Source organism: Prionailurus viverrinus, chromosome D2, assembly GCF_022837055.1.
Source record: "Prionailurus viverrinus isolate Anna chromosome D2, UM_Priviv_1.0, whole genome shotgun sequence".
NCBI lineage: Eukaryota > Metazoa > Chordata > Mammalia > Carnivora > Felidae > Prionailurus > Prionailurus viverrinus.
Genome location: NC_062571.1, coordinates 8,953,610 through 8,977,350, shown reverse-complemented (window position 1 = coordinate 8,977,350; position 23,741 = coordinate 8,953,610). Strand labels below are relative to the sequence as shown.

Sequence of the window (23,741 nt, the reverse complement as noted above, 5' to 3'; positions counted from 1 at the left end):
CAAGACCTCTGGTTCTGCTGGCCTAGAAATATTAGTTCCAAATGGAGGAATGCTTCCACCAGGAGACGCAACAATGATTCCACTGAACTGGAAGTTAGGATTGTCACTTGGCGAATTTGGGCTCCCCGTGCCTTCAAATCAACAGGCAGAGAAGGGAGATACTGTGCTGAGGCGATTGATCCTACTAAGAAGAAACTGGACTACTACCACACATTGGGGATCAGGAAAAGTGTGTCTAGAATACAGGAGATCCCTTGAGGCATCTCATAGTACTAGCATGACCTGTGATTAAAATCAATGGAAAACTACAACAACCCAATTCAGGAAAGACTACTAGTGGCCCAGACCCTTCAGGAAGGAAGGTCTGGATCACCCCACCAGGTAAAGAACCATGACCAGCTGAGGTTCTTGCTGAGGGTAAAAGAAATAAACATAGTCATGAAAGATCATTATACATACCACCTGTGACTGCATGAGCAGTTACAGAAATAAGGACTGTAATTGTCAGAGGAGTATTTCTTCTTTATTTCATTAATATGTGTGTGCCCATACCTTAAGTATACGTACTTAATGTACATATAGGTATATATCAAATATTTACTTAACACTTAGTATAACATATACTTAAAATATACTGGGTATATATATTAAGCAGGTATCTTTGTTTACTTCCTTCTCTTATCCCTGTATCTATAATATATGGTGTACTGATTTTATATCATAGTATTTAAGTACTGTTAACTTAAATCATACTATTTAAGTTATGGGTTATCAAGGAAAAAAGTAAATAAACATCACTGAAGGACTTTGCATCCTCTTTCAGGGATAGGTTTAATGGTTTTTAATTGTACCCTGGAGATAGTTGTATAATGTTAGATGGAGGAAATAGGACTTTGTTATTGTCTTTATTTGGAGATTAAACATGGGATATGGTATTAGAAACCAAGATCTGGGCACTATGTGTGCATGTTCCTTCCAGGACTCTGGTGCGCTTATATTGTGTCAGCTGACACAAAAAGGATATATTTTGTGTATACTAGCATGTGTATATAAACATACAGGGAAGGGACACCAGGGTGGCTCAGTCAGTTAAGCATCCAACTTCGGCTCAGGACATGCATGACTTCATGATTTGTGAGTCCGAACCCCATATCATTCTCTGTGCTGAAAGCTCAGACTCATTTTTGACAGCACAATAAATAAACATTTTCAAAAAATAAAAAGAAACCATACAGGGAGAGGGGCAGAGGGAGACAAAGAATCTCAAGCAAGCTCCATGGTCAGCATGGAGCCCAATGCAGGGCTCAATCCCTCGACCCTGAAATCATGACCCGAGCCAAAAGCAATAGTAAAACACTCAACCAAGCCATCCAGGTGCCCCTCATAAAGATCTTCTGATCCTCTCCAGGACTTTCTTACATTATCTCCCCTTGCTTCTAGATCTGTAACTGGACATAAGTCCCAGTAGATGTCAAAGAGTACAAACTGCAACCCATAAAGAAGTGTGATACACACTAAAATAAATGTATAATTTTATATTAACAGAAACCTGGGGAATATGTTTGGGATCAGAATGGAAAGAATATAAGGTCAGATCGGGCTGAATTTATTGACACGGGCCCACTAAATTGATATTCTGGACTGAATATTTAGCTTGAGGGGCTAGTAATGTCTCTTGTTCGATTTGGTTGACCTACTGCACTAAAGCAGTTGAAATGCCAAAACTTCCTTGATATACTGTAGAGAAAACTATGCAAAGGCTCAGGAAGATTAGAATGTTAAAGTGGATTTCTGTAAGGCTTGCTTACCGACCTCAGAAGGTCCAGAGGACATGTCTTTTATCAGGCAAGCCCCAGAATCCTTCAAGAGCCTTGTGGTTGCTCTTCTCTATGAATCAGAAATTACAGGGAGAATTGCTACCTTCAAATGGGGATGTGTAAGTCCAATGAGGATGCTGAGGTGCCAGGGTGGCAGGGGTGACACATGGCACTTAATCATCAAAAACATGGACATGGTTACTGTTAGGGACAGTGGAGCCAAAGCAGTAAGCAAAATAGTTTGGCTTGCAGATATTTGGTGTTTACTAGTTGATCATGGTGTAAGCAGAAATAAAATAGATGGGAAGTCCACTATAGTCTTCATCTAAGTGGAAAACCTGCAGGCGTAATGAGCAGAAGTCTGACTTGAATCACCAAAGGAGTCATACCCTCTCAATCAATGTCCAGCCTTGAGCCAGTTTACAGACTCAGAGCATCCCTTCAGAAGAGGAGTCTCCAGGTCTTCTTGAGGAAAAACCCAGTAATGCCAAAAATGTATACTGTTAATCTATCTCCCAGCATTCCCCAGAGGAACATCCAGCCATTTACCAATCTGAGTAGGCATTTGGGCGGGTGGGTAGGGGGAATCAGACTTTTCAAGATTCCCAAACACTGGCTTTCAGCTGATGTTAATGCCTAGTGACCCAAAAAGTCGCTTGTAGTGCACTACCCAGAGAAGGAGCTAATGGGGGTCAAGTGATCGAGGGATTTTAGCTCAGGTCTATCTCACAGTGGGCCCACTGGGCCCAAATCCAAAGGGTGGTTCTTTCTTCAACTGTGGAACACATAACTGGAATAGAGACACCAGAAATTTTCAGAATTCCCACACTGGTTCCTTGACCCTTCAAGTGAGAGCTATTATGGCATAAAGACCATATGGAAGTCAGTAAAACTATATCTACAAAGATACTAAATCAAAAGCAATACTGCATTTTTGGAGGGTTTGCAGATATTAGTGTCAGCCTCAAGGCCTGGAAAGATAGAGCAGTGGTGATTCTGCCTCCATTCAATTACTTATTTGGCCTGCGCAGAAGGTATATTAATCTTACATAATGACAGTGGATGATCATAAATTTAATCAGGTAGTAACTCTGTTTGTAGCTGAGCTTTTAGATGGAGTTTTGTTGCCAGAACAAAGCAACACTTCTCTTGTCACCTGGTGTGAAGCTATTTAGCAGCAAATGCTTTTTATCCCCCTCTACTATACTTATTAGTAAATACCATCATAGCAGTTTGCTTTCTGTTGGCAAGGCCAGGAATACACCTTCACTGTCCAACCTCAGGGGTCTGTCAACTCTTCAGCCCAATATCATAGTCCAGGCTACAGGCTGCTAGATTGTCTTTTTCTTCCACCTGTCTTGTTGATTCATCACTTTGATGATACAATGCTGGTTGAACCTAATGTACAGGAAAGAGAAAATATTCAAGACCTATTGGCAGGTCACTGTGAGCCTGAGGGTGTACTATAATCCCACAAAAATGCAGGGGGCTGCCACCGTGGTAAGATTTCTAAGGGTCCAGTGTTGGAGGGCATGCCAAGATAATCTTTCTAGGGTAAAGAAGGAGTTACTCCTTCTACCACAAGGGAAGATGTACAAGTGCTATTGGGCCACCTTGGATTACAGCATGTGCCACGTCTGGGCCTGCTACTCCAAGCCATCTACTAAGTGAACAGAAAAGGTACCAATTTTGAAGAGAGTCCAGAAGAAGTGACTGTTCTGCAATAGATCCAAGCTGCCAAGCAAACTGCCATGCCATTTGGATTGTGTTATCCAGAAGGCCTAATGTTGCTTGAAGTCTCAGTGGATGAGGATCACGTTAAGAACCTTTGGCAGGCACCTATCCAAGAATCACAGCATATACCCTTAGGATGCTATTTGCTGTCAACATCTATTCCCCTTTTGACATGTCTGCTAATGGGTCATAGTGGAGACTGAACACCTAACCATGGGCTACCAAGTTACCATGCAACCTGAACCGCCCATCAAGAACTAGGTGTTGTCTCATCCATCAAGTCATACACTTGGGCGTTCACAGTGGCACTTCATCATGAAATGAAATGGGATATGCACGATTCATCTCCAGCAGGTCCTGAAAACACAAGTATGCCCATGACCCCTACTGCTGCTATATACTTCCCTCAATTCACAGCTATAGTCTCATAAGGAGTTCCCTATGACCAGATGACTGAGAAAGAAAGAATTCAGGCTTGAGCTAGATAATTCTGCATGGTATGCATAACTACAACCTCATTCTGAGATGGTCCTGAAAGTCAGTGGTGAAAGGATATCATCCAAGTGGGCAAAAATTTGAGCAGGGCACCTGGTTATTTATTTTGTAGGGAAGGAGAGATGGCCATAGTTATAGGTCTACACTGATTCATACACATGGGCTAATGGTTTGACTGGATGATCAAGGATTTGGAAGGAGTACATTGGAAAATCTGTGACAAGTTGTTCTGTAGAAGAAGTGTGTGCACAGACTTTTCCAATCTGGCACAGTGTGTAAAGACATTTGTTTAACCATGTGAATGTTCACCAAAGTGTAATCTTGTCAGAGTAGGATTTAATAATTAGGTGCAGGGAAGCACATATTCTGTGGACAAGACTCTCCTTCTGTTAGTCAGCCCCTTTCCCCAGCCATTTCTGTCACTGCCAAGTGGGTTCATGAATCAAAGATAAATTCCTCGTAGCAGTGAAGAGATCACGCATGGGGTCAGCAACATGGACTTCTACTCACCAAGGCCAATCTGACAAAAGTTACTATTAAGTTTCCAAACTGCTAACAGAAGAGACCACCAATTAACAACTAACTTGGCACCATTCCCTGTGTGGATCAGGGGCTACTTGATACCAGAGTGATTATATCACATCACTTCCATCACCAAAGGGACCATACTTTGTATATATTGGTGAAGACATTTACTTTGTACATGGATTTGCCTTCCCCGTCTGCAATGCATCTGTCAAAACTAACATCAGTGGATTTACACAACGCTGAACCCATCACCATGGTATCTCATACACCTCTGTTTTATACCAGGAAACTCATTTCACATGCCCATGGAATCAGTGTTCTTACTCTGTTCCCCATCATTTTGAAGCATCCAGGGTGATACAACATGGAGTGGCCTTTTGAAGACTCAGTTGCAGCACAACCTAGGTGTCAACACCTTTTTGGGCTTGTGTAATGTCTTCCAAGATGTGATATATGCTTTAAATAAGTGCCCAACATTTGGGCCTGTTTCTCCCATAGCCACAATTTATGGAGCCGGCATCAAAGAAGTGGAAATGGGAGAACAGCCCTATCATTTTCCTAGAGATCTACTAGCAAACTCCTTGCTTCCAATTCCCTCAGCTTTAGGTTCTGTTGGTCTAGAAGTCCTATTCCAAGATGAAGAATATACCATGAAACACTTCCACTGACCTAGAATCTGAGACTGCTAGCTAGCCACTTTGGTGCTCATAAGCCACTGAATCAACAGGGAGCTGGGTTACTGGAATGGCTGAGTGACTGGTTACTATTAGCGGGAAATTGGTTAGCTTCTACCCAGTGGGAGTAATGGGGAATATGCCTGGATTGCAAGAGATCCTCTAGGCTGCCCCATATTACTTTTGTGTCCTATTATTAAGAGAAGTGAAGGTTTGGGTCAACCCAAAGAACCAAGACAAGCTAGGGTCCTTGCAGAAGACAAAGGGACAACACAGTAGGTATGTACTAGAGGGTCATTATAAATGCCAGCTATAACCATGTGATCAATAGCAGAAACAAGGACTGTATGGTTATGAATACTTTTTATTTTTGTTATTTAATTTAAATTCAAGTTAGTTAACATACAGTTGACTTGGCATCAGTGATTTACCTTATATGTGACACCCAGTGTTCATCTTGCAAAGTGCCCTCCTTAATGCCTGTCACCCAATATTTTTACTACTTTTTAATGTTTATTTATTTTAAGGAACAGAGTGCATTTGTTGGGGAGGGGCAGAGAGAAAGGGAGAGAGAGAAAATCCCAAGCAGGCTCCAGGCTCAGTGTGAGCCTGATGCACAACTCCCATGACTGCAAGATCAAAACCTGAGGCGATATCGAGTCGGATGCTGACTTGACTGAGCCACCCAGGCGCCCCCTCCTTTATTTTTAAATGGCCAATTATGTAAATATTAACCAAATATTTTTTCTTTTATTTCCCTTTCTCGCCCCTGTATCATTTAACATCGTATGTGTTAATAGTAATCAAGTTACAACTTAAGGATGCCAGTATTTAAGTTACAGGGTATCAGTGGATGACTATGAATCAGAAAAATACACAACATCCAAAGAAAGAAAGCAACAAAAACAAGAAAGACTTCGTACCTTCTCCTGAGAAAAGCATAAGCATGTTTTTGGTTGTCTGCAAGATAGTTGATCATGTTAAGTGGAAGCATGACTTTGTTTTGGTTTTATTTGGAGATTAAGTTTAGGGGGTTTTTATGGGCTCAATTTGACAAGGGTGAACTGAGGTTGCATGGTAATGTGCCAATGGCTGGGGAAAACTACACTTTCCAAAGTTCCATTTCTTGAACATTTCTACCTAAGGTTCACTACAACAGATTCTTTCACAAGAAGTGAAGCTTCCACCATGTTGAAGTTTGCACCCTATGTCGGGGATGTACTGACTTACTTATGGGTATGAGGCAGTGCCTGGGCTGCCTCCAGGGGCTCCTCCCTGGGGCTGACTCCAGGGCCAGGAAGGTAGATTTTGCTTTAAGGACCCTGGCTTCTGCACAAGTCCTTTACTGAGAAGGTCAGAGGAAACAGAAACAAACATGGCTTTCAGTCCACCCGTGTAGGTTCCAGCTGTTACTTGTGAGTTCTAGTTTGTTCTTGCTTTCCCACCTCACATCTATCTTCCCTTCTCACCTGCTCCCCACTCCCACCCCGTTACTTTCAACTTCCAGCATCAGACACGAAAACAAGAGCGTTCCAGGGACTATTTAACAAGGACCCACAATGCATAAGGTCAAATCCCTGTAACAAATCTGTACCTACATGTCTCCTAATGGTTCTGTTTCTCTGATTGAACTCTATTTACATTCTGAACACGCAGTTTAAAACCCTGTGATTTCAAGAATGTAATCAAGATTAGTACTTCTGGCTCATGTATTTATAGTCATCATATATTTCCAGTTTCGAACAGTCCTTCGCATGCCTTGTGTATATGATCAACACCTAATGAACTATGTGCCCAACTTACAAGGAGAGAGTCATATACCCTACGGATCTAAACAAGCTGAGGATTCCTAGGCTACACCACTACCACCATCACTAACAATCAATTTCCAACAGCTGTCTGAAGATAGGGCCTGACCTACATGAACAAGCAGTATTAGGGCTTTTGGGTTATAGCCCTGTATCGCGGTCATTCACACACCTCTGGAAATCTATATAAAATATGATTCAGGTGACAAAAAAAGATACACACAGATTAAAGATGATCATCTGATTTCAAGTGATCTGGGTGACACAGATACTATTGTTGTGAAATATTAACCATCCCATAGTGGCCTAAAACACCCACCATTTTCTTATACCGGAGAATGCAGCAAGGGTACACTAGACAAAACTTTTCCCTGCTCCTTGATGTCTGAGGAAAAGCTGGTTTCACTGAGAGGTGGGCTACAGGCATCTGAAGACTTGCTTGCTACCATGCACAATATATTACCTGGGAAGACAAAGACTGGATATAACAGAACTCCTATGCAAAACCTCCCTGTGTGGCTTGGCTTCTTCTGACACGAAGGTCTCCTGCAGGTGTACTACTCACATGGAGGCTTAGGGCTCCCATTACAAGCATTAATAGGGAACAAGGCAGTGAGTTCTGTGGCCTTCAGGAATAATGCTGGAATCTCTTCCACCAAATATGGGTGCAATTAAGGTATCGCCTGCAAAGACTATGTGCTATGGCAAAGAGTTGCTGGCATATCCCATTGGCAGCCTGCTGAAGGTGTACCGGGACCCTTTGGAGGCAAAGGCAAACTGTGGCTGAGGCTGCTGAAAACAGCACTGGGGAGAATGTACTGGCAAAACCCATAGGAACAAAATATGTACTGGTTGCTGCTTAGACGAAGGCAGTTATTTCAGGAACAGTGGTGTTGGGTCCCGGACAATTGGCCACAGCATTGAGGATGCGGTGACCCACTGTGACATGCCAACACTATTTCCAGGTTTAAGAACGCAGTAAACTGGAGTACTAAATGGAGAAGCAGCAGTGATAATCACTTCGTCTCTGAACAGGTGGTTGCCATGCTTTCAACCGGGACATACAGTACACGGGGGTCCCCTTCTGACAACCCAAATTCTAAGTGCCAAAAGTTCATATTCACTCGACTGGAACCTACCATGGGAATGTGCTATAATTAAGTCAATGGGTGCTGTGACCACGGAGAACTCAGGCAATAGTTCTGTGGATTAAGAGAAAACATACCTACTCATCCGAATGTCTCAGGTTGTTCATACTGGCAAAAAAAAAAAAAAAAAATAACACAGCCGGGGTGGCTTACAAACAACACAAATTTATTTCTCACAGTTCTGGAGGCCCTCAAGTCCAAGACAGATGAAGGGGCCAGCGGTATCAGCACGTGGGGAGGGCCTGCCTCCTGGTTCACAGATAGCTGTCCTTTTGCTCTGTCGTCACTTGTGCAAAAGCCAAAGGTGTTCGCTCAACACTTGTGAGGGCTTTACTCCCATTCATGAGAGCTCTACCCCCAAAACCTCATCACATCCCAAAGGCCCCCCACCTCCAGAGACCATCACCCTGAGGACTGGAGTTCAACATATAAGTTGTGAGGAAACAGTCACCCGCACTCCATTTTGTAGTCAGTAACTCCTCTAAGATTTTAGGGAATGACATGATCAAATTTAGCCGAAGGCCCAAATACAGCTGTAATTCAAGCCTTGTGCAAGGTCATGACAATTTGTCAACGGTGCGTTTCAGCAGATATTTAAGTCATTTCACAAACGATCTAGCGAAGGTACAAAAGCCAGTTAGTGTCCTTTGATCTTCTGTTGCATAAGTTATCTTCGTATAGTCTGGACTCCCAGCTGGGGCAATCTGTGCACCTTCATTTCTGTCATTTCGTTGTTTCCTTTTCCTGTACCTAAGTTCCTCCCACCCCTCATTCTTTCTTGCCAATTCTTTCCTTTTTGTTGTCACTCAATATACGTCAGGGGCTTTTCTATTTACTCTGATCGCACGTACAAGTTGCCTTCTCCAGAGAGCCTCCAAGGAGGATCTACGGGCTCAAGGGCCCACTCTATGGCAAAGGTCACATTGCTTCACACGGATTAAGGATCCTGGGCTTACGCTGCATTCCAATGATCCCCTTTGCTGTGGCACAGGGTGAGTGCTTTCCCCTCTGAGCAGCAGGATGAGAATTTTTCTCAACAGAGGCAGCAGAGCACAGCTGCAAGGAGCAAGCGTGGCCCATAACCCGGCCGTTGACCCAATGTCTTCTGTAGGGCTGCCTTTTTGCAACAGTGCAGGTTTCTTCTCTCTCATTTCTCTCTCTACAAATTCCCTCACAGTATTTTGGGTTTCTAGCCATGTGAAGTGACAGCTTTCAGTTTTTGTCTCCATCCTGACACCTGTGGCGGGGGCCTGGGTGGTTACAAGGGAAAGGACCACAGCCCGGCAGTCCGCCTCACAGGCAGCTGCCGCTTCCTCCAGGGAATGCCAGCCAATCTCTCTGGGGTCACGGTTCACAAACAATAAGGTCATTCTGGCATGGCAAGGGTCAAGGCCATCAAGCCCCAGGACTCCAAGGTTAGTCCTTTGGTGTACTGAAAAAAACCCCAGTGCCTCGCCAACCCCAGGTTCACTGGCTGAGGGTTCTGCATTAGCGCAGTTGAGGTCCTTCCTCTGGCAATTTGGAAGACGTCCCCTTTTGTTTCTCATCAGCCTCCGGGCCACAGGACACCACAGGTGTGCACCTCGGCACCCTCGGGCGTGAGGCGTGTGTGCAATGGCAGCAGGGGAAGGAGCAGCAAGAGATGGGGACGGCCGCTGCCCGCACGTGAACAACAGCTCATCACACACCGAGGGCCGTGCACGCTTCATGCTCCCGGGGCCAGGGCAGCCCAGCTTTCCAAACTTTCACCAAGGGCCATCTGCATGCCCTCCCCGCTGGGGCACAATGACAAAAACTGGTAAGCGTGGCTACCCTGAACAGCCGGGGACGGCCAGCACACGGTACACAGTAACCGGAGAGTACCAGCCAGACCCTCGACCCTGGGTAGCTGGGGCTCAAATGCTCACCAGTTAAAGTGCGGTGTCGTCACTGCCTCGACAGGCGGAGCGTCTCACGACACCAGCCAAACTGACTGAACCCGGAGCCCAGGCACCTGGGGTACAGCCAATTAACAATTCTTAGGGCCAAGAGCTTGTTGACAGGGGAGGAAACAGTGACACCCAAAACAGGCAGCACAGTCCACAGCAAGAGGCTGTCTGCCAGCAACCGGTAGCTCGGTCCCGGGTGGCCTTTGTCCTATCTCAGACCTCGTTAGTCAACAACAATCACTTAATGACAACTGGATGAACTGGGTCTTACGTGGTGACCCGGGTCTTAGATGGACCATCCTCTTAGTGATGCCCACTGTGTTAACTGCCTGCTGCTCGGAGGGTTCACTCCATGTTGGTTTCAGATGTCAAGAGTCTAGGACACTAGGCCTTAACTTCAGACCACAGTTGCTGTAATTAGAAATATTCTGAAGACTATAGACACAGCTCAAATGTTCATCAGTGGCCATTATATTTGTAGTGCAGGAACACAGGACCAAGGGAAACTTAGTACAGAAACAAGGTGTTATGAAGAGAGGTGAGAAATTTACGATACTTGCAGAAAAGACAAGCAGGCTTATAACAACAGGAAGCTACAGCTGAAAATAGGCTTTAGTGATGGTCAGCATATGATTTCTGAGAATGCATTCTGCCTCCCACCATGGGAAAAGTGGTACTGAATACTGTGTTTCTAACTTCGTAATTATAGAAGAAACACCCTCGGAGATTCCTGTATATTGCTATAGGCAGACAGGATGGTTCATTTCTTTCACACACTTTACATTTTAGAGTAGTCGTAGAGTTACAGACACATGGAGCAGAAAGTCGAGTTCCTACACACCCCTTCACTCCTACCCCTCTGCAGCCCCCCATCATTCATATCTTGCAGTAGTGTGGTCCATTTGTTACAACTGATGAGTCAATGCTGATACAGGAGTACTACCTGAAGACCACAGTTTACATCAGGGCTTACCCTTTGTTACATTTTTGGGCACTGGCAAAGGATCCGCACGCCATCTACCGTTACAATATCCTACAGCATACTCCCACCGTCCTAAAAGTCCTCCATAATCCACCTATTCAGCCTTCCCTCCCCTGCCTCAATCCTCTGGCGACCACCGATCCTTTTACTGTCTCCCCACGTGCCTTGCCAGAACGCACTGTAACTGGTAACGTAAGGTGGAAAGCCTTTCGGATTGGCTTGTCTCATTCAACAATACGCACGTAAAGGCTCCTGCATGTCTCCTGTTACCGAACGGCTCATTTCTTTTTACCACCCACCCAATCACCGTATCCTAAAACCTCGTTAACTCGCGTCAGCGCGTTTTATTGTCGACTCCTGGAAATTCCCTACATGGGCAATCATGTTATGTGTGACTGTACACAGTTTTCTCTCCTCCTTCCCAGTCCAAGTCTCTCTCCTTCTCTGGTCTTGCTCTGTCGGCGAGGACTTCCAGAAGGAGGATGAAAGAGCAGGGACAGGGACCTCTTTGCTCTCCTCTTCTCACTGGGAAAGCATCTAGTTTCTCACCATCAAAGTACAACGTTAGCTGTAGGACTGTTGGAGATGTTCTGTACCAAGTTAATGTTCCCCATACTCCCAGCCTGCTGAGATTTCTTATTGTGGATGTGGGTTAACGTTTTGCGAAAGGCTCTTCTGCACCTATTGATAAGATCATATGATTATTTCTTCTTTTGCCTCTTGATGTGACAGGAGACTACCTATCAAATGCTGAACCAGCACAGCACCCCTGGAATAAATCCCACATGGTCATGGCCCGTAATTATATATTGTGGGAATCAACTTGGTGATGATTTATTGAGGATCTCAGCATCTATGTTCCGAGACATACAGGCATCTAGCTTCCCTTTTCAGAATTTTATTAAAGTAATCACACCCAACCTAGGGTTCGACCTCAGGACCCGAGATTAAGAGTCGCGTGTTCTACTGACTCAGCCAGCCAGGCACCCGTTACTTTCCTCTCCTATAATGTCTCTGCCTGCTTTTGCTACTATAACAAGCATCACAGAATGAGTTAGGAAGGGTTTCTTCTACTCCTCCTTTTTGGAAGAGGTTGTAGAGAACTGGTATCATTTCTTCCTTCCTTAAGTGTTTGCTAGAAGTCACCAGTGAACACATCTGGGCCTGAACTTTCTGATTTGGAAGATTAAGGATGAACTCAGTTTCTTTAATAGATATTTGCCTATACAAATGTATAATTCTTTGAGTTTAGGCAGATTGTGTCTCTCAAGGAATAGATCTAGGTTATGAAATTTGTGGGCAGAGTTGTCTGTAACATTACTATCCTCTAACGTCCATGTAATCAGTTGTTATGTCTCTCTTTCACTTCTCATATTGGCGACTTGTATCTACTCTTTTTCTTAGTTAACCTAGCTGAAGGTTTATCAGTTTTATTGACCTTTTCAAATAACTACCTTTTGGTTTATTGGTTCTCTTTTCAAACATCTCACTGATTTCTGCTCTAATTCTTAGTATTTGTTTTGCTCATTTTGGATTTAGTGAACTCTTCTTTTTCTAGTTTCCGAAGATGAAAGCTTAGACTACCTGTGCAATTTAAGATAATTAATGTGTGTAACCTGATTTTTAAATCGGAGCTTGAAATGTATTATATCATCTTTACTCTCTGTCGGTCCATAAAAGCCTCACTCTGAGCTTCCTCTGGCTTTGCTCCGGTCTCAACCTACCCTCTCATATAATCAAAAATCTGCAAGGGCCCAGATCTGTTTCTGGGCACACTGGACCCCTGAATTTACAGCCTAGTTTACGACCCTAAGTGTCATATAGTCTGTCTGTGGCTTCTATTTTGAACTTTGCCTTAGAGGGCAGTTACTTCCAGGGGTTTGTACAACTGAGGCTGAGGGCTGGAGGATTCACATATGTACACTCAAGGAACCCCACGGCTTGAAAGGGGAAAATGAGATTACAGACTAGATATCCCTCTGCACAGAACACACTTACCATTTTGTTATTTCGATTTATATATTTTAAATAGTTACCTATTAGCTTTCTGGGCTTCCTTTCAAGATATTCCTCCAGGTTGCTACATACATGGGAGGTGTGCCTGATACTGAAACAACTGCTGAACTAGGAGTGTCTATATTCAATTCCCAATTATATCAACTTCCACTAGGAATATGAAACACACAGGTTACAGAAGGTAGCATTTGAAGATACAGGAGTCCTGTAAACTTAAGGGACACTTCACAGAATCATTTAACAGGGTTGCCGTAATTATTAAATTTATCTCTCCTTTTTATAAGCTTCATATTCACATGAACTGCCAAGATTAAGGTCGCCGAAATGATACGGTTATTAACACATCAGAACTTCCTGTGGTGAAATCCTGATTGCTTTGTAATCCAAATGCAATTAGGACAGATTACAGATTCCCTTTTGATTTTGTAACCGGTGTTTACTGATACTTAAACTATAGGCAAGAACATTTCATAAAACTTCACATACACATAGTGCATATAAAAACTACTGACACGTGAATGTAAGTGAGTATTAGGGTATCGTCCATATTTCTGCTCTAGAATATACCACGGTCATGTAAGATATCTTTAGCTAAAGCTCAGGGAAGGGCACGTGAGCATGTTACATATTACTACTAATACATACTACTAATTACTTGTTTTCAGTTTATTGTTTCATTTTACATTTTTTTGTTGTACACTGCACAATATTCCTCTAAAAATTACAACTTCTTATGTTGCCTAAAGTAATAAGGCATCAAAACCAAAACACAACTTCCAATATTATATTACCTCTAAAGACAATCTTCAAGCTCTTTGTCTCAAATTGAAAGATTTCTCCTTAATAGAAATTAACATAACCTACTTTGTATTTTAGCTAAAAACAAATCTTATAAAATCAAAACAACTTCAAGGTTCTATGCCCGCATTTGCTAGGGACATTCAAAGGAATGTTCCTTAACAAGACTGTCCATTATGTGTTGCAGTCTACTTCGGGGTAAAATAAGGCCAGTTTGAGGACGAAAGTTATTCAACATTCAGGACATCAACATTGCTTCCTCTACAACGTGAGTTCTCTGAAGCGGAGCGACTGCTAAACCACACCTCAACATTCCTAAGACCCACTGCAATCCTAAGGTTTCTCTTGCGTGTGTGTTCTCTGATGTACAATGAGGTTTGACTTCTGAGAGAAGGGTTTTCCACATGTGTTACATTCATAGGGCTTCTCGCCTGTGTGTGACCTCTGATGGTTAACAAGGTTTGATTTACGGTAAAAAATTTTCCCACATTCATTACACTGACAAGATTTCTCCCCTGTGTGAACCCTATAATGCACTGTGAGAGAAGATCTATGAATGAAGGACTTCCCACATTGGTTACATTTGTAGGGTTTTTCCCCTGTGTGTTTTCTCTGATGTATATGAAGTCCTGACTTCAAATAGAAAGATTTCCCACATTCATTACATTTATAGGGTTTTTCTTCTGTATGAGTTCTCTGGTGCACACTTAGAACTGATTTATCACAGAAAGCCCTTCGACATTCATTACATTCATAGGGTTGCTCTCCTATGTGCATTCTCTGGTGCTGAGTGAGCCTAGACTTCTGGACAAAAGATTTTCCACATTCATTACATTCGTAGGGTTTCTCCCCTGTGTGTTTTCTCTGATGTAAAGTAAGTCCTGACTTGACACAGAAAGACTTCCCACATTCATTACATTTATAGGGCTTTTCTTTTGTATGAGTTCTCTGGTGCACAATTAGAGCTGACTTATAACAGAAAGCCTTTCCACATTGGTTACACTCGTAAGGTTTGTCACCTATGTGGATTCTCTGGTGATAAGTGAGCTGAGACTTCTGGCAGAAAGTTTTCCCACATTCATTACATCCGTAGGGTTTCTCCCCTGTGTGTATCCTACTATGTTTACTTAGGGACGATTTATTATAGAAGATTTTTCCACATTCATGACACTCGAACGGTTTCTCCCCTGTATGTGTCCTGTGATGTTGAGAGAGGGTAGATTTACGGCTGAAGGATTTCCCACATTCAGGACACACAAAGGGTTTCTCCCCTGTGTTTCTCTGATGCACCATGTGGTCAGACTTCAAACACGTTTTCCCACATTCGCAACATTCATAAGGTTTCAACTCTGTATGAATTTTCTGATGCCTGGTGAGTACTGACTTGTGGTAGAAACTTTTCCCGCATGCATTACATTTGTAGGGCTTATCCTTTACGTGGGTTTTCTGATGTTGTGTAAGATATGCCTTCCGACAGAAAGATTTCCCACAGTCAGGACATTCAAATGGTTTCTCCCCTGTATGAGTTCTCTGATGTAGGATAAGGTGTGAATTGATCCAAAAGGATTTCCCACATTCATAGCATTCATAGGGTTTCAGCCCTATGTGTGTTCTTTGGTGTTTGGTGAGGTCTGTCTTCTGGTAAAAAGTTTTCCCACATGCGCTACATTGATAGGGTTTCTCCCCTGTATGTATTCTCTGGTGTATCGTGAGGGCTGACTTGTGGCTGAAGGCTTTACCACATTCGTTGCACACATAGGGCTTCTCCCCCGTGTGTGATCTCTGATGTTTCGTGAGGTCTGACTTCTCCCAGAAAGTTTTTCCACATTCATCACACTGAAAGCGTTTCTCTCCCGTGTGTATCCTCTGATGTCGAGTGAGGTGGGACTTATGCCAAAACGCTTTCCCACATTCATTGCATTCAAAGTGTTTCTCTCCTTTATGAGTTTTCTGAAGTTGTGGAAGGCATAAATGCCCCCGGAAATGATCCCCACTCTCACTACACTCCGAGGGTTTCATACGTACCCCATGAGGTTTCAAAAGGGTAGACTTCACACATAACGATTTCCCACAACCACGCAGTCCACAGTGATTCTCTTCGGAGGCATTCATGTGATGTAACAGGAAAGAGGAGTTAGGAAAGAAGGTTCTCCCATATTCAATACATTCAGAGTGATTCTCTTCAGTGATCTCTCTCTTGTACGTACTCAATGTTGCCTTTTCGGGGAAGGTTTCTTGATACATGTAATACTCAAAATTTTGCTCTGCACTTTGAATCTTCTCACTATCAACAGAGTCCTCAACCTGACTCAAAGCTTCTCCATGTTTAAAAAATTCACTTTTCTCGCTAGTAGGAGTTTTCTCGTGTTTAATACTGAGTAGCAATTTTCCATAGGCACTAAATTCACCAGTCTTTCTTCCCAAACGTCTTTTCTTATTGATACACAATTCAGAAATACAGCTGAAACTCACTCCATATGAGTCACACTGACAGAGGCTTTCTCTGGAAGGAAACGAATTTGTGTCCAGGTTAAATGGTTTTCCTATTACATTACCTCGTTCCTTGGTCAGTGTTTTCTTACTGATGAATGCAACTTCCCACATAGGTTTACGCTGGTTTTCTTGCCTCCTTCCTTTCTTGTGATCAGTTTCCCAGACTTCTGAAGATAGGAAAAATTAACCGTACACATAAATACTAACTCATTTCTTCTGGAATGCAACGTATATACAAACGCCCTATGTTTTAGCGGATTTTGATTTCTTGTCTAGTCTCCAAGGAAGAAAATAACTATAAGTACTTATTTTTTCGATTTCTTCTGTTGGACATGAAAATACGAAAATGGAAACAAGAAACAAAAGGCCTGCCATGGTGGAAGAAAGGAGAGGAAACTACTGCAAGCATACATCTGCATTCTGATGTCTGAGGAGTAACGGCAGCTACTAAATTCTGAACGTCTCCATCTATCCTCCAAATGCCTCTAAGGATCAACATAAGGAGAGCAAATAAAATGACCAATCAACAACCCATGACTTCAGCATAACTGGGAAATACAAAATACTACTGACTTCAAACCACCACTGAGAAAATGAACATTTAATACAGAAGAAACTGATAAAAGAGCTCACATCTATAGAAAGAGCTTGAGCCCGTGGCAACTACACATAGAGGAAGAGACAGAGAACTTAGAGATAATTAAAGTCCTTTGTTTTAAATACTTATTTTTGAGAGAGAGACAGGGAAACAGAGTGTGAGCGAGGAAGGGACAGAGAGAGAGGGATACACAGAATCTGAAGCAGGCTCCAGGCTCCAAGCTTGTAGCACAGAGCACGACATGGGGCTCCAACTCACGAACCGTTAAGATCCTGACCTGAGCTGAAGTCAGACGCTCAACGGACTGAACCACCCAGGCGCCCCTAGAACGTATAGATAATTAAATGCAATAAAATCACTCCCTCAAAGGAGAAGTCCCACCATGAGAGGGAAAATATGGAGCAGACATCTTCGTTCTGACAGATGACAGCTCAGACCACCGAGAACTCTGACACAAGGGACTTGGAGTATTAACGGGAACTACGGAGGCAAGGGCTGATCGGGTGAAGAATTCAATTGTAAAAAGGGCAGAGTGATCTTAGAATATGACTCAAATTGTAAGAACCTGGTTATGAGCTCAACTGTCCCCCTCCCAAACTCATATGCTGAAGCCCTCATCCCCAGTGTCACCGCATGGGAGACACAGCCTTAAGGAGGTTAATTAACGTTTGAATTACGTCATCAGGGTGTAGCACTTATCGGATAGGAATGACCTCCTGATCAGAAGCCGAAGAGACACCAGCACTTGCCTGCTCTCCCTGTGTGCATAGAAAAAAAGCCATGTGAGGAGAGAGCCACAAGCTGTAGAGAGAGGGCTCACCAGAAGGCACCCTGAAGGCACCTTCATCCTGCCTTACAACCTCCAGATGAGTAAAAAATAAAAATCTGCTACATAGGCCACCCACTCTGTGGTGTTTTGTTAGAGCGGTTCAGGCCAACTCGTAGGAAGCATGAAGAGAAAAGAGACTTGAATGAAATTTTAATAAACAGCATGGAAAAAAGACATGACAATAGAGCAAAAAAAAAGAATGACAATAAAACCAAAGAAAGAAAACTGGATCACAGAGAAAGTTCTGGATAAAGCAGGTGGTCTACAAAACAATAAAGTACATGTATTAAATTAAAATTATATGTGTGACTGTAGTCTCTAAAGAGAAAAAAAGAAAACAATGGAATAAATACAGTATTAAAAACCATTATCTAAGAAAACTGCCCAGAAATAAAAAGAGATCTTGCCCGCATATTTTAAGGACCACCATGAACTTTCCTTTTCCATCAGGAAAGCTGACCTGAAACAGTCCTTCCTAAGACATGCTTTAATGAAACTGTAAACCTTAAAAGTGAAGAAGTCTCCTCTGGACAGAAAGATCAAGTCTCAATAAGCAAGCAAACAAACATGTAGATTGGGCAAGAGACTGTCACCAATAAACAAAGTGAGGTCAGTGCAGCAACCTTTTCAACAAATAACCAAGTAGAAGTCAAGGGTTGTATATCCAGCCACGTGATCCTTTAAAAGTATCCAGGCTCTGGGAAGAGGTCAATCATATTAGATATTCAAGAAATCAGGTAATAATGTAATCACGGAACCTTCTAGAAGAGGACAAACTTCAAGCAACCAGTATTTGATAGGAAACACTGGTAGAAAAGCTGAGCAGTGTAGGACTAAGACCAAAAGAAAGTTGAGAATAAGAATACCAGAGTAATGTATAAATGCTATATATACCAGTGAAGCAGAAATAATGCACATAAAAAGACTACTGGATACAGGAAAAAGGAGAAGAAATAACAGTAAGCTAAGTGAGAGCCATGGAATAGTCTAAAGAAGGTCACTAAACACTCTAAAGGTCACTAAAAGCTGAAAACCAAATGGAAGGTTAAATAAGGATATGAGCAACTAAAGCCAGTATAAAAGACATTACTGTAAAAGTAACCACCAGAACAAAAACATCTAAAGTTTCTAATGGACTCCTTCAAAATGAACAAAAGCAGTGACGAAACAGAATGATTTAGTGAATATGATGCTCATGAAATGTAACAAAATGACAGATATGAGACCAGACAGGAATCCTGGTAGTAAATGTGAATGGGCTTAACTCACCACTTAATAAAATGACTTCAAACGGAGTCACAAACAAATCCCAAATCTCTGCTGCAAAGGGGAAACACACTGACAGAAAATGACTCAAAAAGCTAAAAACAAAGGAATGGTCAATATTGTCCCAGGCAAAGGGAAACAATAAGGAAACAGATAAAATCTAGTTATCAGGAAGGACAAAAAACAAAGCACAAGGCTAACATCCACAACTTTGAATGTACAAGTAACAGTAAGGAGTATCAAAACACCAAACAACATTCATGAAACAAACACACTGATAAAAAGAGTATTAAGAAAGATCAGAAAGTGCGATGTCGGAATGTAGAGACGCAACGACAACAATCAGGAAAACATGTATTATGACCCATATACAATTTTCGAATATTAAAACGTTAATACAAAATACACTTACGACTCTAGGGTGCAAAAAACATTAAAAAAAAAAAAAACCCGATAAAGGTAACATGCTCAGGAAACAATGCACTAAAACTAGAACTTACTCAGGAAGAACAAACTTCTTCCATCAGGACCTCAAAACCAAACAACTGTCTAGTAAACTGCTCTTTGTTGAAAAAGGAAACACAAAGCTGAATTTCTAAACCAAAAAAACTACTGAAAATATTACTTATGACTCTATGTGGGATACACGTACTGATCAGAGATTTCATAGGATTAAATGTCTTGCATCAGTGAAAAAGAATGAAAAAGAAGCAAATCCATAACTCAAAAAAAAAAAACTAGAAAAAGGCAACAATAATGTAAAAAAAAAGAAGTTAAAGCACAAAGAGGGAAATAATGAAGGTAAAAACAGAGAAATACAAAACTAAACTGAAAATAATACAGATAAGGGAGCTCAAGTGGTTAAGTTGTTTTGACACTTGATGTCACGGTTTGGTCTGTGAGTTCAAGCCCTCTGCGCTCTAGCCCCTTCCCTGCTCACGAGTGCGCGTACACTCTTCTCTCTCTCTCTCTCTCTCTCAAAATAAATGAATTAAAAAAAATAATAATACAAGGGCGCCTGGGTGGCTCCTTCAGTTAAGTGTCTGACATCGGTTCAAGTCACGATGTCACGGTTTGTGAGTTTGAGCCCCGCACCTGGCTCTGTGCTGACAGCTCAGCTTCAGATTCTGAGTCTCCCTCTCTCTCTCTGCCTCTCCCCGACTTGTGCTCTGTCTCTCCCTCTCAAAAATAAATAAATGTAAAAAAAAAATTTTAAGGAAATAAATAATATAGATAAAAGTTTTTCTTCATCTTTAAGCTCCAGTAGATTTACTAAAGGATGCCTTAGAGTGAGTCATTCCAGGTCAGTTTTCCCAGGTCCCTCATGATCCCTTCTGTTAATAAAACAGAAACAGAAAAACAGTTGTACAAGTGTTAACTCAAAAAGCTGGTAATTTGGGGGGCAACTGGGTGGCGCAGTAGATCAAGCATCTGACTTCAACTCAGGTCATGATGTCAGGGCTCGGTTCAAGCCCTGGGTCGGACTCTGTGCTGACAGCTCAGAGCCTGGAGCCTGCCTCAGATTCTGTGTCTCCCTCTCGTTCTGCACCTCCCTGCTCACGCGTGAACTCTATCTCAAGAAGAAACAAACAAAAAGAGAAATTAATTAAAAAAAAAAACCTGGTTCTTTGGGGGCACCTGGCAAACTCAGCTGGTGGCGTGTGCAGCTCTGGAACACAAGAGACATTACACCAGAAGGAACAAGGCAAAGAGACAAAGAAGAGGCATCCCAGGCTATTGCATTTGTTCCGATCCACCAGAACCATTCACACAAATACACTTATAGTAGATGAAGATATTCTAATGATTTCCTCCAACTGTGTTTTCCAGGAGATGATCTCAAAAATGGTGGCATGAAGGGCAGTACCAAAGAGTCGCCTCACACACTACTCTCTGAAAGGACTCACATTTAACTAGGCCAAACTATAGAATGTGTGACTCAGGACAACGGTGGAAACAATGAGCGAAGAGCCAACAATGAGTAGAGGCTAAGGGCAGAATGTGACACCATTAGAGGCAGGGAAGTTAACACAGAGATCAGTGAAAGAGATTGTTAATCAGGGTTCTCCAGAGAAACAGAGCCAGGTACTATATGTACGTGTGAGAGCGACACAGACAAAGGAAGAGGTTTATTAAAGGACCCGGCTTTTGCACTTACGGAGGCCAAGAAGTCCCACAGTCTGCTGTCTGAAAGCTGGAGAACCAGGAAAGCCAACTGTATTTCAAAAGGCCTGAGAACTAGGGGAGGTGATGGTGTAACTCCCAGCAAAGATGAAAGGCCTGCCAACTAGAGGGTTGGTGGTGTAAGTCCCAGAGCCTGAAGGCCCCACAACCAGGAGCACTGATTCTGTCCAGAGAGGATGGACGTCCCGGCGCAAAAAGAGAAAGAGAATTTGTCCTTCTTTGCCTTTTGTTCCATTCCATCCTCAACGAATTAGAGGATATCTGACCATAATGGTGAGGGTGGATCTCTTTACTCAGTCCACTGAGTCAAATGCTGCTTCCAGAAACACCCCCCAAGACACACTTTTACCAGTCTGGCCATCCCTGAGGCCACTCGGGTTGACACCCAGAATTAATCATCATAGACACACTCAAAGAGCACCCTCTCAACACGACTGCCATTCTACGAACCATGTGCACTGCCCAAGGCAGAGCCCTCTGACAAGAGACATCAGCCAACAGTACACTGCAAGAGGAAAAGACTTCAGTCAAATAATACAGTCAAGTCACTTAACAAATACATAAGCAAGCAAAAATAACAAGAAGCCCTATCAGACTCGGACAAAATATCTAAAATATGCTTTCGTCCAAAATTACAGGTTCACAAGACAAACGGGAAAATTTCACATACGTGGGAGAAACAATAGGCAACAAACTGTCCTTGAGAGGGTCTGGATACTGGATTTAGCCGACCTCCAAGCAGCTATTATAAACATGTTCAACAGGGAACCACACTGGGGCGCCTGGGTGGCTTAGTCGGTTGAGTGTCCGACTTTGGCTCAGGTCATGATCTCACGGCTTGTGAGTTCGAGCCCCGCATGGGGCTCTGTGCTGACTTAGAGCCAGGAACCTACTTTGCATTCTGTCTCTCCCTCTCTGCTCCTCCCCTGCTCATGTTCTGTCTCTCTCTTTCTCTCTCTCTCAAAAATAAACTAAAAACAAAGGGAACCACATTTACGGGATAAAGGAAGGTAGTGTTGATACCCTGTAACACAGAAAATATAAAAAAAAAGGAAAAGAATTAAGTGAAAATTCTAAATTTGACAATTTACAGTAACTACACTGTAAATTCCTTAGATAGGCTCAACAGTTGACTGAATGTTATAGAGGAAAGAATTAGTAAACTTATAATACAATCTAAACACTAGAAAGAAATAAGAATGAAGAAAACTGATCAAAGCCTCAAATATATGAAAGATAACCATTATCTGCACCAACATACTCATAATGGGAATATCAAAAGAAGAGAAGAAAGGGTAAGGGGCAGAAAAATTATTCAACAAAGATATGGTGAAATCTTGCAAATTTAGAGAAAAAGAATATTCAAACACAAAATGATAGACGAACACCACGTGGGATAAACAGATCCACGTCAAGAAGCATCACAGTAAAAATATTAAAAAGCAAAGAGGAAAAAAAATGTCTTAAGTCTCAAGAGAACTACAACTCATCACATACAAGGGAACTGCGGTAAGATGACCACCTGACTTCTCATCAGAAACACAGAATCCAGGAGGTAGGATGACAGAGTGTGTTGGGGGAATAAAACAAACAAAAACAAAACAAAACAAAAAACCCCCTAACAGTCAACCAAAATAACAGCACTGCTTTCAAAGCTGAAGGCGATATAAATTAACCCATAAATTCCCAGTCATTACTTCAAATCCACAAAGATTGTAGGTAAAAGTAACTATTTTAAAAGACAGGATAAAGAAGTATTTCTTCTAACCATTTGGCCAAGGCCATGCAACAATCTTTATGTATATAACTATACTGTTGGGTCTGTAACCGTAGAAATAAATGTATTTGACAATAAGGCAAAATGAGGCAGAAAAACAAAGGTAAACTGGGGTGAGAAAATGACCATGGATGGTAACCGGAATCCACAGTAGCAAATGAAGCAGAAATGGTGAATAAGAAAGTTAATATAATGAACTCCACAAAGAGATATTTGCTATCCTTTCTTCTCTCAGTTTCTTTTTAAGACATCCAATTATATAAACTAGTAATTCAACAATGTATTGCTGGAATTTAAACATATACAGATCTACTATGTACAAAAGGAACCTCACAAAAATAGAGTAGAAGAAGTAGAATTACATATGAATGACCTTTCTATAATTCACTGTAGATGAGGGAGTATAAACCTGAAGTATGGTGATAGGGTGAATTTCTTAGGTAAATTTTAATAACAATCATCATGAAAATAATTGAGTGAAATGGTCACCGTAGAATTAAAATATTATGCTAAACCATATTCACTTAATGAAAATGAAGGCACTAATATAAAAGAACTACAGGGTCATAAGGCTGTTTAGGGCAGATAAATGTCAAAACGTAATATGGCAGGAGTAAATCCAGCCGTACCAATAACACAAAACTGGGAATGGATTTAGAAATCCAA

General features: G+C 42.1%; 1 protein-coding gene across 14 annotated transcripts in view; it reads right to left on the bottom strand.

Moving 5' to 3' along the window:
- Positions 1–8,348: 8,348 nt before the first annotated feature.
- The window catches only part of LOC125147511 (zinc finger protein 33B-like), an 86,098-nt gene continuing 70,705 nt past the window's right edge, over positions 8,349–23,741 (bottom strand). For all 14 annotated transcript variants that reach the window (XM_047824563.1, XM_047824561.1, XM_047824560.1 and 11 more), the window contains one exon: positions 8,349–16,588. In XM_047824563.1, coding sequence (XP_047680519.1) covers positions 14,262–16,588 — 2,327 coding nt within the window. In that variant the 3' untranslated portion in view covers positions 8,349–14,261. The remainder of the gene's footprint in view (positions 16,589–23,741) is intronic.